The following is a 16,873-nucleotide window of genomic DNA, read 5'->3' as shown; positions in this document are numbered from 1 at the left end:
TTTATTGTCACCGCAGAAACCTCTTATCTCCATAGGTTTTATTTTTTGTGTTTTTTTTTTCGTAAATTAACGCCCTACTTGATCACACTATACCAGTGGTTTTCAACCTGTTTCATGCCAAGGACCCCTAAATGTATATACATTTGGCCGCGGACCCCCATCGGAAAATGTTGTGCCAGGGACCCCCCAGAAGTACAGATTTGAGTTAAAAATGTTCGCTTTAAAAAATATATACATTCGAAGATATGCACACATTTTCAAGATTTTCCAAAAATAGCAGATCTACAAGCTCATAGCGCGGCACTCGGTGCCGCGCTATGAGCTTGTAGATCTGCTATTTTTGAATAGCCAAAGCTAAGTGGTTAAAATGATTGTGACGCTTATGTTAACTAATTTTGCTGGGGACCCCCTGGTACCCCCTCAAGGACCACTGGTGGTCCCCGGACCACTGGTTGAAAACCACTGCACTATACTACAGCGTCACACAGAATCATGAAAATGAGCAGATCTACAAGCTCGAAACGCAGCGCGAAGCGACGCGTTATGAGCTTGTAGAGTTTGATTATATCCGTGTAATAATGTTTTGGTAAGGGAATAATCTGCTTTGCTGACTCATCATGCACAATTTCACCTGAATGCGAATGCTTGTCTTTGTTCCATTATGTTCCATGTTATGACATCAAAAGCTATGCTTGAGAATGTAGGTGAATGTAAAAATGTACTCATTGACTGCCAGAGTTAAACATCATTTTCCGATTCCATTGTTCCAGACCCCATTCATTTTTCCCATCGAGATTTCTGAAAAAAATACATATATATCAATTAATTTAAGCCTAGAATCAAGCCATCCAGGATCCTGGTGAATCATGACCATAAAACATTTATTTTTAAATTATAATCACAGAATCAAATGTTTTTATGGTCATGCGAATCACCAGGATCCTGAATGGTGTGATTCTAGGCTTAACCCATTAAGACCTGGAACTGTGTCATTTTTAGATTTGAGCGAAAAAGCCTTATTTTACCCTTTGGGCTATTCAAAAATGGCAGATATACTGCACAAGCTCATAGCTTACGCTACGAGCTTGTAGATCTGCTATTTTTGAAAATTCGTGAAAATGTGTGCAAATCTTTGAATATATATATATTTTTAAAACATTTTTAACTTAAATCTTTGCTTCTGGGGGGTCCCTGGAACAACATATTTTGAGATGGGGGTCCGCGGCCAAATACATATAATTCTGGGGGTCCTTGACATGAAAAAGATTGAGCACCACCGATATAGAAACATACGTTTTTCAGAATACTGTTGGGATTTAGGAGACATGTAGAATCGGCTTCAGGTCTCAATCGGTTAAAATAATTGATATAAATATGTTTGGACATCTCTATGGGAAAAATCAATAGGGTCTGGAACGATGAAACCAGAAAATGGCCGACACCGCTATGTCCTATTGGACGAGTTGGCGTCGTGGCCAAATGACGAGTGTACTCGTCAATGGCAGTCAATGAGTTAAGTCAGGTGCAGAACAATGCATCATGGGAAGTACAGTTAAACTGAAACGTATATATACTTATCAAGGTGACTGGTTATGAATCACAAAACAGTGATTCATAGTTCTTTTTTCATCCCTCCAATGTGTGCAAACAGGCAGAAGTACAGGTACGTTGCTCGTTATCGGACGTTTGTTTCTTCTCTTGCATCACCTAGCCCTGCTTACATAGAGCTGACCTCATGACCTCTGGCGTCTCTATGCTGGGGGCCGACCATTTCGGCAAAGGATCTAGAAGCTAGATCTACAAGCTCAGAACATCGTCGTAATGCAGCGTGCTGTGAGCTTGTAGAGCGGCTATTTTCAGCAAACCCAAGTTTAAGGTTTAGGTGGTATAACTGTGGGACGCTTCTGCTGCCCTGCAAAGGCACACTGCAGTAACTACGTTTTTGGACACACCGACGTATCTGTGTACCCAGTGGCATGCACAGACATTTTGAGGGGCAGGTGCTCAAGTAAATTATACTTTTTTTTTGTTTACTTGGTCTGCTCTTTTTTCCCTCTACACCTAAACCTCTTTGCCAAAAATAGCCGATCTACAAGCCTACAACGCCTCGCGCTGCGAGGCGTTGTGGGCTTGTAGATCTGCTATTTTTGGCTAAAGTTCTCCTCAGAAAAGGGATGCTAGGTTTCGAGTGGTTATGGTAAAAAGAAAAATCATATCACACAAAGATTTGGCGGACCCCCTGTAGTAACTCTGAGGACCCCCTAGGGGTCCCGTACCCCCTGTTGAAGACCCCTGCTGTAAACTGAAAGAAAGGGCACTTCTGGTCAAGAGGGCAAAGGGCAGGCGCTCTAGCACCACCTAGAGTCTATCTGTGCACGTCCCTGAGTGTACCCCAAAACATTGGTTCTCAAAGTTTGAGAACCACTGTCGCAAAGGTCAAATTAAGCCTTCGTGATTTTAGGAGATAAACAACTGCCTAAAGAACATCTATACAATTGGTGTAATATCACTTATATGCCGATATCTCATTTGGCTGACCCGTTGAAACACTTTTAAACTAATTTATCAGTAAAACCATTTTTTTCCGTAGTTACTGCACTTTGGCTTTGTATGGCGGATTGGTAAATGGTGCATTTATGTAGTGCCTTTATCCAAGGCGCTTTACAATGATTGTGCATTACATTCACCCACACATTCATACACCGATGGCAGAGGAAACCATACAAGGCACCAACCTAATCATCCTAAGCAATTAGGGGTTCAGCGTCTTGCTCAAGGACACTTTGACACCAATCTCGGAACCCAGAGAAAACTGAAAAGGAAAAACAGCGACCTCTGCTGTTCGTTCCTCCTCAGTTATACTCTGGGACAATGCCGACGCAGCACATGTGCGCAAGGAAACAGGGTTTAAGTCTGCCTTCACCGCTCCACTTCCGGTGGTGCGACTACGTTTTCATTCCCACTAACACTATTTCTACACGGAACACTAACACCACTTCTCCCAGAGACCATGGATGGTTTTGGTTATAAGCCCACTTGTTTCTATGATGAAAGAGCAAGTTCAAATGTGAATATCTTTCCGTGGTTTTGTCTGCTCCGCGGACGCTATTGTTAAATTAGTTTTGGTTAGTTTGCAGTAGGGAATGATCGACGGACACGTGAATCCCGCCCACTACATTTGATTGGGTAAAGCGCGGTCTGCTTCCTGATCTGAAGGCACGCCCACTCCCACACAGTGTGCACACGTTCTGACGAACCTTCAGGATAGATTCCAACGCAGTGCAGAATCTGTTCTTGAGAGATTACTTTGACACTAACTCTGGGGGAGCCCGGGATCGAACTGAGAACCTCATGTTGAATTAGATTGTGCTGTAGTGCTCATTGGTTGAGCTAGACGTCAACAACATTTCTATAAGTGTGTGTGTGCGTGTGTGTGCGTGTGTGCGTGCAGAGCTCCAGTGACTACCAGAGGCTGCAAGATGGCTGCTCTAAGTTCGAGGCCCTGGACCTTCACCTGAAGAGGAAGAGGAAGGAAGCAGACTACACCTACCACTTCTGGAAGAGCTTCCCTGGCAAGATGACGGTATGCTGTGTGTGTGTGTGTGTGTGTGTGTGTGTGTGTGTGTGTGTGTGTGTGTGTGTGTGTGTGTGTGTGTGTGTGTGTGTGTGTGTGTGTGTGTGTGTGTGTGTGTGTGTGTGTGTGTGTGTGTGTGTGTGTGTGTGTGTGTGTGTGTGTGCGTGCGTGCGTGTGTTTGCAGATTATTATGAGTATAAATAAAATTAAGTAGTTAAAATCTGGGAAAGACGACACTTACACCATATCATATTACAATATCCAACATGCCAGACTATATATCAATATATTTCCCAACCCTAGAATTGGCTATTCATTGTAGAAAGATGAGACCTGACAGCTTGTCTCAATCCACAGCTTCATTCTCTGCATTAGAATTCCTTGATGAAATAAGACGTTATATTTAGACGGGATATTTCACTTTAAAGAACAATTTGGGGTCATTTTATCGTCTACTCAGGCTTTTGGGAGCACCCCGGACAGTTTTTAAGTTCAAGAAGTTAACTTCAGACTCCATTTTAACCATGTTGGATTCATCGGAAACACCCGTCCTTGGTTCTGGTGACTGATATTGTCCTTCTAATACGTGAGGAGACCGTGTTTTTTCAATTATTTTATTCATTTATTTTTAATATTTGTTTTGGAAAATAAAAATATTTTAATTCAATAAAAAAATGAACGAAAAAAAAAAGAAGCAAAAAAACACGGCCCCTCACGTATTAGGAGGGCAGGATGAGTCACCAGAACCAAGGACGGGTGTTTTTGATACATCTAAAAATAAGTTTGAAGTTATAATGGGTTTGTATAGGAAGGGGTCTGATAAAAAATGAATATCAAATATCTAAATACTGAATCAAGTAGACGATATAATGACCCAATGTTTGCTTTTTTAACCCATTAAGACCTGGAACGCATCTGTGTCACTTTAGCTTTCTTTGGCTATTCAAAAATAGCAGATATACAAGCTCATAGCGCGGCACCGAGTGCCGCGCTATGAGCTTGTAGATCTGCTATTTTTGAAAAATCTTGAAACTTTTTTTAAAACATTTTTTTCAAAAAACTGATAGGATTTAGAAAACATTTTTAAGAGTCGCCTCAGGTCTTAATGGGTTAAAGTGAAATATGGCTTTAACATAGAGACAATGGTATGTGTCTGCCTCGCCTCTCTCCCCCCTCAGGACTCGCTGCGTAAGCCCCACCGCCGTCTGATCTGTGAGAGCAGCAACAAGGCGCTGACCCTGCAGAACGCCGGCCGCTTCTCCGTCAACTGGTTCATCCTCTTTAACGACGCCCTGGTGCACGCACAGGTCAGCCACACACAAGCATAGAGATACACACACGCGCACACACACATCAGCAACACAGTACGATAGGCCGATACAGACATTCAAAACCAGTGGTGGAAGTACTGGGATATTTTTTACTTAAGTAAAAGTAGCAATACCACAATATAAACGTAAAAGGCCTGTGTTCAAAACGTTACTTGAGTAAAAGTACAAAAGTATTGGCATCAAGATATACTTAACCCATTAAGACATCTGTGTCATTTTTAGATTTGAGCTATTTTACACTTTGGCTATTCAAAAATAGCAGATCTACAAGCTCATAGCGCGGCACCGAGTGCCGCGCTATGAGCTTGTAGATCTGCTATTTTTTAGAAATCGTGAAAATGTGTGCAAATCTTTGAATATATATATTTTTAAAGCGAGCATTTTTAACTCAAATCTTTGCTTCTGGGGGGTCCCTGGAACAAAATATTTTGATGGGGGTCCGCGGCCAAATACATATCATTTTGGGGGTCCTTGACATGAAAAAGATTGAGCACCACTGATATAGAAACATACGTTTTTTAGAATACTGTTGAGATTTAGGAGACATGTAGAATCGGCTTCAGGTCTTAAAGGGTTAAGTAAAAGTAGCATTGTAGCAATACCACACTATAAAAGTAAAAGGCCTGTGTTCAAAACGTTACTTGAGTAAAAGTACAAAAGTATTGGCATCAAGATATACTTAAAGTACCAAAAGTAAAAGTACTAAAATGTTTGAAAATAGCAGATCTGGGCCTGGGCCGCAGTGTGGCGGTCCAGGCACCCCGTTCGAGTCCCGATCCCGACGACCGTTGCTGCGTGTCAGTCGAATGTCCTATCAATGAAGGCAGAAAAGGCCCCAAAACAATATCTTAAAAAAATGAAAAAGAAAATAGCAGATCTACAAGCTCATAACACGTCGTGGTGAGCTTGTAGATCGGCTATGTTCAAATAGCCTAGGTATAAAATAGGGCTAAAGTGGTTAATGTATGTTTTATAATATAATATATTTTTATCTGCAAAGTAACTAGTAACTAAAATCATTTTAAAATAATTGTAGCGGAGTAAAAGTTTTGAAAATTGGAAATGCTCCAGTAAAGTAAAAGTACCTAAAAATTGTACTTAACACATCGGGTGCCAGCATTTTATAATAACAGATTACGTTCGGTGCCGAAATCTCACCGTTGAGCTGCGCAGCGCTGTTTAAGCTGTAGACTCCACGACGTGCATTCCATGAGAAAAAAAAAAGCATGCCTCCATTTTGCCCGATGGTCCTGGCTAACGCCTGGAACGATAACATCGCTCACGCGAGTAACAATGGCGGAGCGATCGTGCACACAAAATGAGTCGTTTTCCCCAGTGTAAAACGTTTCGGAGTTATAGGGGTTTTAGAGAAGGAAATAGAGCGGATGCGCGCCATGTTTTTTGACACGATGATGCATCTGGCCCATCCTTGTCAGATTCACCGTGGGTGATCCCAATCCCAAAGCTGCTCCAGCCCCTCCCGTATGGAAAAAAACGAAAAAAAAACAAACAAAAAGACACCAAACACGGTTCGGACCGTGATCGGCACCAGAGCGCTACTATGTGAAAACACGGTCCAGACCGTTCGGCACCCGATGTGTTAAGTACAGTACTTGAGTAAATGTACTTAGTTACTTTACACCACTGGCCAAAACACACATTTACACTTGCATAATTTTGCACATGCTCATAAATGCACATACGTACCAGCACATGCAAAAGTCAGCTAGACGGACACACGCACACACGCACACACACACACACACACACACACACACACACACACACACACACACACACACACACACACACACACACACACACACACACACACACACACACACACACACGCGCACACGCACACACCAGCACCTCTTCCTGCATGGGCTGTGTCAAATCTCTTTTCTGAAACGCTGTTCCTGGTGTGTTTTCAAGTATTTGTGTGTGTGTGTGTGTGTGTGTGTGTGTGTGTGTTTGTCTCCGTGCTGTCAGGGCGTGGCGCCTTATAAAAGTCTCGTAAGTACAAGGAGCCAGTGAAAAAAAACGGTAGCGATACCCCCTCACCACCCCCCAAATCTAGTCTCTCTCTCTCTCTCTCTCTCTCTCTCTCTCTCTCTCTCTCTCTCTCTCTCTCTCGCTGTCTGCCTCGCTGACTGTCACTTCGCTCTCTGTCTTTCTTGCTCTTCCCTCTCGTTTCTCTTTTCTCACTTTCACTTTATCTTCCTCTTCTTTGTGTCTGCCTTCGCTTCCTCCTTCCTCCCTGTCTAGTAATGATGCACCAGTCCTTAGGGGCACCCCCCCCCCCCCCCCCGAGCATTTTGGTCCCACTTCCCCAGTTGTGATGATGCCTGTTTTTTCTTTGACTATAGCACTCTTTTTTTTGGTATCATGATCGGATGAAACCGTGTTCTCTTGTTGAAACGTCTCCTTTTTGTGATCCTCTGTTCCCTTTTAATAAGCCATTAAGACCGGGAACGCATCTGTGTCATTTTAAGATTTCTTTGGGCTATTCAAAAAATATCAGATCTACAAGCTCATAGCGCGGCACCGAGTGCCGCGCTATGAGCTTCTATAGCTGCTATTTTGTTTTAATCGTGAAAATGTGTGCAAATCTTTTGAATAGATATATTTTTAAAGTGAACATTTTTAATTCAAATCTTTGCTTCTGTGGATTTTTTCAAATGTCTTCTAAATATTAACAGTTTAAAAAAAAAAAAACTATGTTGCTATAATATCAGTGGTTCTCAAACTTTTTTTGATGTCAAGGACCCCTAAAATGCCATGTATTTGGCTGCGGACCCCCATCTCAAAAGGTTTTGTTCCAGGGACCCCCCCAGATTCAAAGATTTGAGTTAAAAAATGTATATATAATATTCAAAGATTTGCTCACATTTTCACGATTCTTTTCCAAAAAATAGCCAAAGAAATCTAAAAATGATACAGATGCGTTCCCGGTCTTTTTTTTTTTATATAATTTTTATCCCGCTATTTTTGTAACCCATTTTTTTCACCCGGTGCCAAACTCCACACGTTCTTAATGGGTTAAAGCTGTGCAGGTAGTATGCACAGGCTCCCAGACATTGCACACACAACCAGCACGGACCAAAATAGAATCTGACTTCCTCTTTTTGGAAAAATGCAGAGTTCTAAAAATTAAAAAGAGGTTGCCTCTGTGGTTCTCAAACTTATTCATGTCAAGGACCCCCAAAATGATATGTATTTAGCCGCGGACCCCCGTGTCAAAATATTTTGTTCCAGGGACCCCCCCCCAGAAACAAAGATTTCAGTTACAAATGTTCGCTTTAAAAAAATATTATGTTCAAAGATTTGCACAAATATTCACGATTTTCAAAAATAGCAGATCTACACGCTACTATAGTGTGGCACTCGGTGCCACGCTATGAGCTTGTATATCTGCTATTTTTGAATAGCCAAAGTGTAAAAGGTTAAAGTGGTTAAAATTATTGTGATGCTATATTAACACATTTTGCTGGGGAGCCCCTGGAACCCCCTTAAGGATCCCTGGGGGTCCCCGGATACCATTTTTGAGAACCACTGGCCTATACAGTATATTTACCTCATTATTTGTTATGTGCGTGCTTGGCCACTTGGGGGAGCTGTGTGCAGTGACGCACTTAAATAAGCTTACAAAGGAATCATTGGTCATTGAGGGGATTGAACCTAACACCTTCCGGGTACAGGACAGTCTCCCTTTAACCTATTAATAGGCTTGTGTTTTAATTGACATTGGCAATGATTGAGGACAGGCCTCTTTTACAAATGGGTGCTGTCTTAGTGTAGCTCCTTACCCATGACTAGTGAGTAGTGTAGTGTTTGAGACCATGGCTTCCATGGAACCCTCTCTACCCTATGTATACTCCAGTACCCACTCTTTCAGCCCTTTGAGATTGGATCAGCCCTCCTGTCCTGAATAAAGAACACATGGACGCGCCAATTTAACACGTTGCACTCTCAATGTACTGTACAAGGCTCTCAAGAGTGCAGTATTTTTTGTTAGATTTGAGATTTTATTATCCTGTCTGATGGTGTCATTGATTGAATACTGTATTAACCCATTAAGACCGGGAACGCATGTCATTTTTAGATTTGAAAAAAAAAGCATTATCTTACACTTTGGCTATTCAAAAATGGAACAAAATATTTTGAGATGGGGGTCCGCAGCCAAATACATATCATTTTGGGGGTCCTTGACAATTATGAAAAAGTTTGAGAACCACTGATATAGAAACAAACCTTTTTTTTTTTTTAGAAAACTGTGGGGATTTAGAAGACATTTTGTAGAATCCGCTTCAGGTCTCAATGGGTTTGTCAAATCAACAGTTTGCAAATTGTACAGAGGTACGGATTACAATGATGGATAAAAAGGAAAGCTATTGAACTGTGTGAAATCTTATTTTCGTAGAGAGTCTCTCTGCTAGTGCATTCAGCATCCCACGGATATGTCATGAAATGTGTTTGCTTGTTATTTCAGGTCCTGTTGCAAAAGCACACCTTAAGCGTGCTGCAGCATACTCCCAGACAAAGTCAAATGTTTTTTTTTTGTTGGCCTTTGGCAGGTCTTGTCGAAAGACAAAACTAAGTCCTCTGAGGATTAAACTGTTTCATACTGCTGAGGTCTGAACATTGTACTGTGCTGGCACCATGGATCTCAGCTCTCAGTGGTTCTCAACCAGTGGTCCGGGGACCACCAGTGGTCCTTGAGGGGTTCTCGGGTGGTCCCCAGCTAAATGATGGGAGAGTTGGTAACCAAATGGACCCTTAGTAGATCTTTAACTCTTGAGAGCGTAAAATGAAACCAAATGGACCCGTGAGGGTCCATTTGGTTTCATTTTACGCTCTCAAGAGTTAAATCATTGTTAAACATCTGCATTACTTAATTTACAAGAAGTCTTACACAATTAGAGAATGTAGAAGAATTGTTATTTGGATCAACGTTTGCCTGTTATCTCTCCTAATGGTACCAACATCAATACAGCATGGATGGAATTGTGGACAAAATCTTATCCAACTATAACAAAATATTCTAAGTTTTTGGTTTTGAGTGTCTAAATCTCATCAAACGGTGGTTATGTGGCTCTAATGCCGAATAAATAATGGACCTTGATATGAAAAGGGTTGAAAATCACTGGTTTACAGTGCATAGAGTCTCTGACGTGCTTTGGCATCATTTGTCTTGGGACATTTCTGGTGACAGACACAGTGGACAACGTGTGTGTGTATGCTATCTCACTGTTTCTGTATTCCCTTACAGAGGGATTATAGCTGTGTTTGTACCTCCTCCCAGTGGTGAAAAAAAGTACTCAAGTTCTTTTTTTACTTAAAGGACAACTTTGTTTTTTTACAACCAAGGTTTATATTTTAGCTTGTAATTAAAGTAAATAAAAGATGAGTGTTATTTTTTTTTCATTTACTGCTTTCTATAGTTTTAGCAATTTTCACAATATTTTTTAGTGGGCGGGGGCATTCTGTCCGGTGGCTAAATATGCCTTTTTTACGCAATAAAAAAAGGTCCTGTGGTCTTTGATGGCCAGATGTGAGTTATTGGGGGCTAGAAACAAGCTTCTGTAAATACTAATAAAGAAAACGCTGGGTTATTGTGTAAAAAAAGACATATTTAACCACCGGACAGAATGCCCCCGCCCACTAGACACACACTGTAAAAAATATCTCGAAAATTGCTAAAACTATAGAAAGCAGTAAATCAAAAAAATGTAACACTCATCTTTTATTTACTTTAATTACAAGCTAAAATATAAACCTTGGTTGTAAAAAACCAAAGTTGTCCTTTAATACTGCAATGTAGTAATACTCGTGTTACAAGTAAAAGTCCGGAAAATCAAAATTGACTTGAGTAAAAGTACAAAAGTATTGGTATCAAAATTGACTTAAAATACCAAAAGTAGAAAGTAGTCATCATGCCGAATGTCCCGTTTCACAAGCTTTCAAATGTATAAAATGTATACAAATCTGTTGAAAATAGCAGCAAGGCAGTGCGTTTGCGCCACATTTTGTTCTCTTATTAACCTGCCTAAGCCGAAAAAAAAGGTTAGACTACTTGGGGAGAATGCTGTAGCCTTTTAAGTAGTTGGTGTTTCTTAAGAGTTTTCTTTCCTCTTCTGTCTGACATCCTTAAAGTAGTGTTCATGCCTTTTTTTGAGAAGAGACAGAACAAACACCTCCTCAGCATGTGACTGTAATCCCATAAGGCTCCAGGACATTTAATCATCCAGCATTCGGTTCACGTACTACTGGCTCGCTTCATGAATAGCATTCATAAAGCCTGTATCTGCCCAAGCTTAACCCATTAAAACCAGGAACGCATCTGTGTAACCACTTAAACCATTATTTTATAATTTACAAAAATAGCAGATCTACAAGCTCATAGCGTGGCACCAAGTGCCACGCTATGAGCTTGTAGATCTGCTATTTTTTTTTAAATCATGAAAATGTGTGCAAATCTTTGAATATATATATATATATGTTTACTAAATCGAACATTTTTAACTCAAATCTTTGCTTCTGGGGGTCCCTGCAACGACAAATTTTGAGATACACATATCATTTTGGGGGTCCTTGACATGAAAACAAGTTTGAGAACCACTGAAATAGGAACATACGTAAAAAATAAAAAAAGAAAACTGTAGAATCGCCAGAAGCAAAGATTTTGGGTTAAAATGTTCGCTTAAAAAAATTTGATTTGCACACATTTTCATGATTATTATAATTCTTTTGCAGATCTACAAGCTCATAGCGCTAAACCGAGTGCCACACTATGAGCTTTTAGATCTACTATTTTTTAATTGCCAAATAAATCAAAAAATGACACTGATGCGTTCCCGGATTTAATGGGTTAATTAAAAAATAAAAAATAAAATAATAATCTCTATCTCACCTCCTTCCTTCTCCTCTTCTGGCATCCTTCCCTCTCGCTCCCTGCCTCCTCTCCTCCCCTCCTCCTTCCCCTCTCCTCTAGTTCTCCACTCATCACATCTTCCCGTTGGCCACGCTGTGGGTGGAGCCTATTCCAGAGGAGAACACTGGCCTGTGAGTCTGCCAATCGTCCCAGATCTGCCCAATCACGTCGCAGTCACCTGGGGCGAATGAAACGGCTCCTTCTCCAATGCGTATAATATATGATTATATTATAATAAGTGTGCAGAACTATGGTCAACTGTGGAGCACTAAGGCCTTGTCATGGAGACACTATTAGCTATTCGCTAATGGCTGATTTTACACTTGGTTGCGTGCTGAAAATAGCCGATCTACAAGCTCACAACGCGTCGCAGCGTGACTCGTCGTGAGCTTGTAGATCTGCTATTTTCAGAGTGCAACACCCGAGCGCAACCAAACATATAACAACTTGTGTTTTAGTTCTACTGGACAGGGCTGGATTAACACCTCTCAGTGCCCCTGGGCACTGGAACTGCAATGGGCCCCCCCCTCATGCGCCCGCGCGCGGGTGCCCGATTCGCGCACGCGCGCCCCCTGATGCCCAGGTGCCCCTGCCCATATGGTAGATCCGGCCCTGCTACTGGATCTCTACTCCACTCGTTCATCCCAAACATTTTAGTCTAGTTTTTATTTGTTTACAAAATTGTCAGTATATTTAGTCATAGTTTTAGTCTTTACTTTTTATTTCGTTTTTATTTAGTTTTTCGTAAGTTAAAAAAGGTCAACAGACATTTGTAGTCATCATTTTTTGTCGACGAAATCAACACCGCCAGTCAATACTGTGCAGACCAGGGGTCTTCAACAGGGGGTCCGGGACCACTAGGGCGTCCTCAGAGTTACTACAGGGGGTCCACCAAATCTTTGTGTGATATGATTTTTATTTTTACCATAACCACTTGAACCCTAGCATCCCTTTTCTGAGGAGAACTTTAGCAGGAGATCTACAAGCTCACAACGCCTCGCGCTGCGAGGCGTTGAGAGCTTGTAGATCGGCTATTTTTGGCAAAGAGGTATAGGTTTAGAGGGAAAAAAGAGCAGACCAAGTAAAAAAAAAAAGATTGAATCTAAAACACAATTTTATACAATATAGAGGGGGTCCCTGCTTCATCTCTCTCTCAGCTAAGGGGTCCTTGGCCCGAAAACGTTGAAGACCCCTGGTGTAGACCAAAGGGTGGACTTTTGAAATGGAAAAATGTGGGGGGTCCCCAGCGTCTATAATTTGATGCATTGTTGAGAACAAAATGAGAAGAGTGACATACTGTAGGGTAGGAACCATATACAGTACGTACCTTCAGTATACATTGTCAGCACACTGCATACTGAGTTGTACTGTTGGTGTTTTTTTTGTCTCGTCAAGGTATGGGTTGAAGGTGATCTCACCAGAAGAGACCTTCACTCTGCTGGCCTGCTCACCCATGGAGAAGGTAAGGCTAGTCTGGCTGACAGCGGGAGGTTGTTTGTCTCAAATTGCCTGCCACATTTTCTTTGGATGCTGTTGATCCGTTTAAAGGGCAAGACCACTTTGGTAGAGGTTTGGGTTGTGTAGTTACCTTGCCACGATGTAACTCCACAAAGGTGGACGAGAATTAAAAAATAATTGCTCCATTCATTAGAAATTGATCGTTCAAAGTATGCTCCTTGGGGGGTACAATATTACAATGTAATTTTGTAAATATTACTTATAACATTATGTATATATATATATTATACAATATATGTAAAATGGTACAATATTTTACTATGAGATGTAGTGGTGTAGAAGTAAAAGTATTGAAAATTGGAAGTACCTCAAAATTATACTTAACACATTGATTGCCTAGATCAAGTTAACTCGTTTTTAGTTTTTCATCACTTGATTGCCAAGAATGAGTTTTTATAAAAAAATAAAAAATAAATAAATAAATACCCAAAAGGACCCATAGGACCAAGGAGATATGATTTTTCGAAGATCTAGACTCCTATCCACTTCCTTGTTAACTTAAAACTTTAAAATTCTGTATCTCGGCTCCTGAGTACTTTTTTTTTTTTTCATTGAAAAATGTCTGGCATGAATATTAATAGGCAGTGAAAATAATTCAGGCAGTGAATGTGTTAAGTACAGTACTCAAGTACATGTACTTAGTTACTTTACACCACTGCAAATCACACATTAGGACTTGCTGATACAAACATTTACAGTCGTGAGATTTTAATTTGCTTTAATCCAATGCGTGCGATCACGTCCGTCCTTCAGGCCAAGTGGCTTCGCTCCATCCACCAGGCCGTGGACCAGGCGCTGAGCGGGGCGGGGCAGGAGACCGCCTCCTCCAACCACAGCTCGGGGGCGGGGACGAAGGCGGAGGTGAGGGCGGAGCCTCCCATTTCGAGGACGGCCTCCTACACCTTCTACAAGGACAGCCGGCTCAAAGAGGCCACCTACGAGGGACGCTGGCTGGCCGGCAAGCCCAACGGCAGGTGGGGCCTCTGTCACAATTATTACATAATTGTCTTAACCCATTAAGACCTGAGGCCGCTTCTAAAAATGTTCTAAATCCTAACAGTTTTTCGGAAAAAAAATCATTTTCACGATTTTTCAAAAATAGCAGATCTACAAGCTCATAGCGCGGCACTCGGTGCCGCGCTATGAGCTTGTATATCTGCTATTTTTGAATAGCTAGAGAAATCTAAAGTGACACAGATGCGTTCCAGGTCTTAATGGGTTTTAAAGGGCAAGACCACCTTGGTAGAGGTTTGGGTTTCGTAGTTACCTTGCCATGGTGTAACTCCAAAGGTGGACAAGAAATCTAAAATAATTACTCCATTGATTAGAAATTGATAATTAAAAATATGCTCCTCATTGACTTAACAGTGTACGGTAAAACAGCTCTCAAAGTCACTCTTTTAGCACATTAATGAACACAAACCAAGCTGATTCAGACAATATACTGTAAAACATCTCCAAACCCAGGACTGTTTGTTTTTTTAATAAAATTGTCAACTTTCTGTTGATTTTAATAGTTGAAGATCCGGAACTGCGGATCCAGTGCGGGTTTTCTTCTTTAATAAAAATAGTTTAAAAAATAGTTAAATAGTTTTCGATGAATCTAACATCTTAAAAATGGAGTTTGAAGTTATAATGGGTTTGTATACGAAGGGATAAAATGAATATCAAATATCTAAATACTGAATCAAGCAACTTAAGACCGTCCGGGGTGCTCTCAAAAGCCTGAGTAGACGATAAAATGACCCTGATTTGTTTTTTAAAGTGAAATATCCCTTTAAGTACCGTCCTCATTGTGTTCTGTCATGTGTTCTGTCAGGGGATTGTTGAAATGGCCTGATGGGAGAATCTACACGGGGACCTTCAAGAACGGACTGGAGGATGGGTGAGTAACCCATTCAATTCGAGAACGCATCTGTGTCATTTTAAGATTCCTTTGGCTAACAGCAGATCTGCAAGCTCATAGCGCGGCACCGAGTGCCGCGCTATGAGCTTGCAGATGTGCTGTTTTTGAAAAATCTTGAAAATGTGTGCAAATCTTTGATTACACGATCTACAAATGTACATTCAGTATTCTTGCACTAAATATAACAAGCTTCCTTTGTCATATATATACAGTATATGTACCGTAAGCCTATGTTTTTCTATTTGCGGGTGTGTGTGTGTGTGTGTGTGTGTGTGTGTGTGTGTGTGCGTGCGTGTGCGCGTGTGCGTGTGCAGGTTTGGCGAGCACATCGCTCCCAACAAGGCTCTGAACAAGAATGATCACTACCAAGGCTACTGGAAAGAAGGCAAAAAGGATGGCTTAGGGACATACAGGTGGGTGTGTGTGTGTGTGTGTGTGTGTGTGTGTGTGTGTGTGTGTGTGTGTGTGTGTGTGTGTGTGTGTGTGTGTGTGTGTGTGTGTGTGTGTGTGTGTGTGTGTGTGTGTGTGTGTGTGTGTTCCAGCTAAACTCTGGTAGCTGTTCTCTGTTCTGTTCTACAAAGTATTTTGCAGTGGTGTAAAGTAACTAAGTACATTTACTCGAGTACTGTACTTAAGTACAATTTTGAGGTATTGTTACTTTACTGGAGTATTTCCAGTTTTCAGTACTTTTACTTCTACTCCACTACATCTCAGAGGCAAATATTGTACTTGAGTTACTAGTTACTTTCTTGTACGTACCTTTTTGGCCATTTGAAAATGGCCGATCTACAAGCTCACAATGCGTTGCAATGTGATGCATTGTGAGCTTGTAGATCTGTTATTTTTGAATAGCCAATGTCTAAAATAAAGGTTATAGCTTATAGCTTATGAATGTTTTTGTAATTTTTTTGGAACATTTCTGAAGGAAAATTGTCTATCTCAGAGGTCTTCAACAGGGGGTCCGGGACCCCTTGGGGGTCCTCAGAGTTACTACAGGGGGTCCGCCAAATCTTTGTGTGATATGATGTTTCTTTTTTACCTTAACCACTTGAACCCTAGCATCCCTTTTCTGAGGAGAACTTTAGCCAAAAATAGCCGATCTACAAGCTCACAACGCCTCGCGCTGCGAGGCGTTGTGAGCTTGTAGATCGGCTATTTTTGGCTAAGAGGTATAGGTGTAGATGGACAAAAGAGCAGACCATGTAAACGAAAAAAAGTTGAATTTGAAACACAATTCTATACAATAAAGAGGGGGGTCCCTGCTTCATCTCTCTCTCAGCTAAGGGGGTCCTTGGGCTGAAAAACGTTGAAGACCCCTGATCTATCTGGTCTGTCTCTCGCCTCTCTTCAGTTATGCGAGCGGCGAGGTGTACGAGGGCTCGTTCCAGGACAGCATGCGTCACGGCCACGGCATGCTGCGCAGCGGCAAGCTCAACACCTCGTCCCCCAGCGTCTTCATTGGACACTGGCTGCACGACAAGAAGACGGGCTACGGCGTGCTGGACGACATCACCAAGTACGTTTCTTTGTGTTTTTTTTTGTCCCCGATTGATCTGATGGCAGCGGTACGGCGGAGAGAGCAGTGATGTAAAAAGTACTCTAAAACAGGG

The 16,873-nt window shown here is 41.5% G+C and overlaps 1 protein-coding gene across 1 annotated transcript in view; it reads left to right on the top strand.

Moving 5' to 3' along the window:
* Window positions 1-16,873, top strand: part of als2b (alsin Rho guanine nucleotide exchange factor ALS2 b) — a 76,334-nt gene that overhangs the window by 37,411 nt on the left and 22,050 nt on the right. Inside the window, exons 17-24 of the mRNA XM_084050683.1 lie at window positions 3,452-3,583; window positions 4,753-4,881; window positions 11,900-11,970; window positions 13,235-13,301; window positions 14,111-14,331; window positions 15,177-15,242; window positions 15,578-15,676; window positions 16,615-16,779. Of these exons, the coding sequence (XP_083906809.1) occupies window positions 3,452-3,583; window positions 4,753-4,881; window positions 11,900-11,970; window positions 13,235-13,301; window positions 14,111-14,331; window positions 15,177-15,242; window positions 15,578-15,676; window positions 16,615-16,779 (950 nt within the window). The remainder of the gene's footprint in view (window positions 1-3,451; window positions 3,584-4,752; window positions 4,882-11,899; window positions 11,971-13,234; window positions 13,302-14,110; window positions 14,332-15,176; window positions 15,243-15,577; window positions 15,677-16,614; window positions 16,780-16,873) is intronic.

This window comes from Gymnoscopelus microlampas (genome assembly GCF_963454915.1).
Source record: "Gymnoscopelus microlampas genome assembly, chromosome: 24".
NCBI classification, from domain to species: domain Eukaryota; kingdom Metazoa; phylum Chordata; class Actinopteri; order Myctophiformes; family Myctophidae; genus Gymnoscopelus; species Gymnoscopelus microlampas.
Note: the sequence above shows the minus strand (reverse complement) of the source record. Positions and strands in the feature narration are given on the sequence as shown.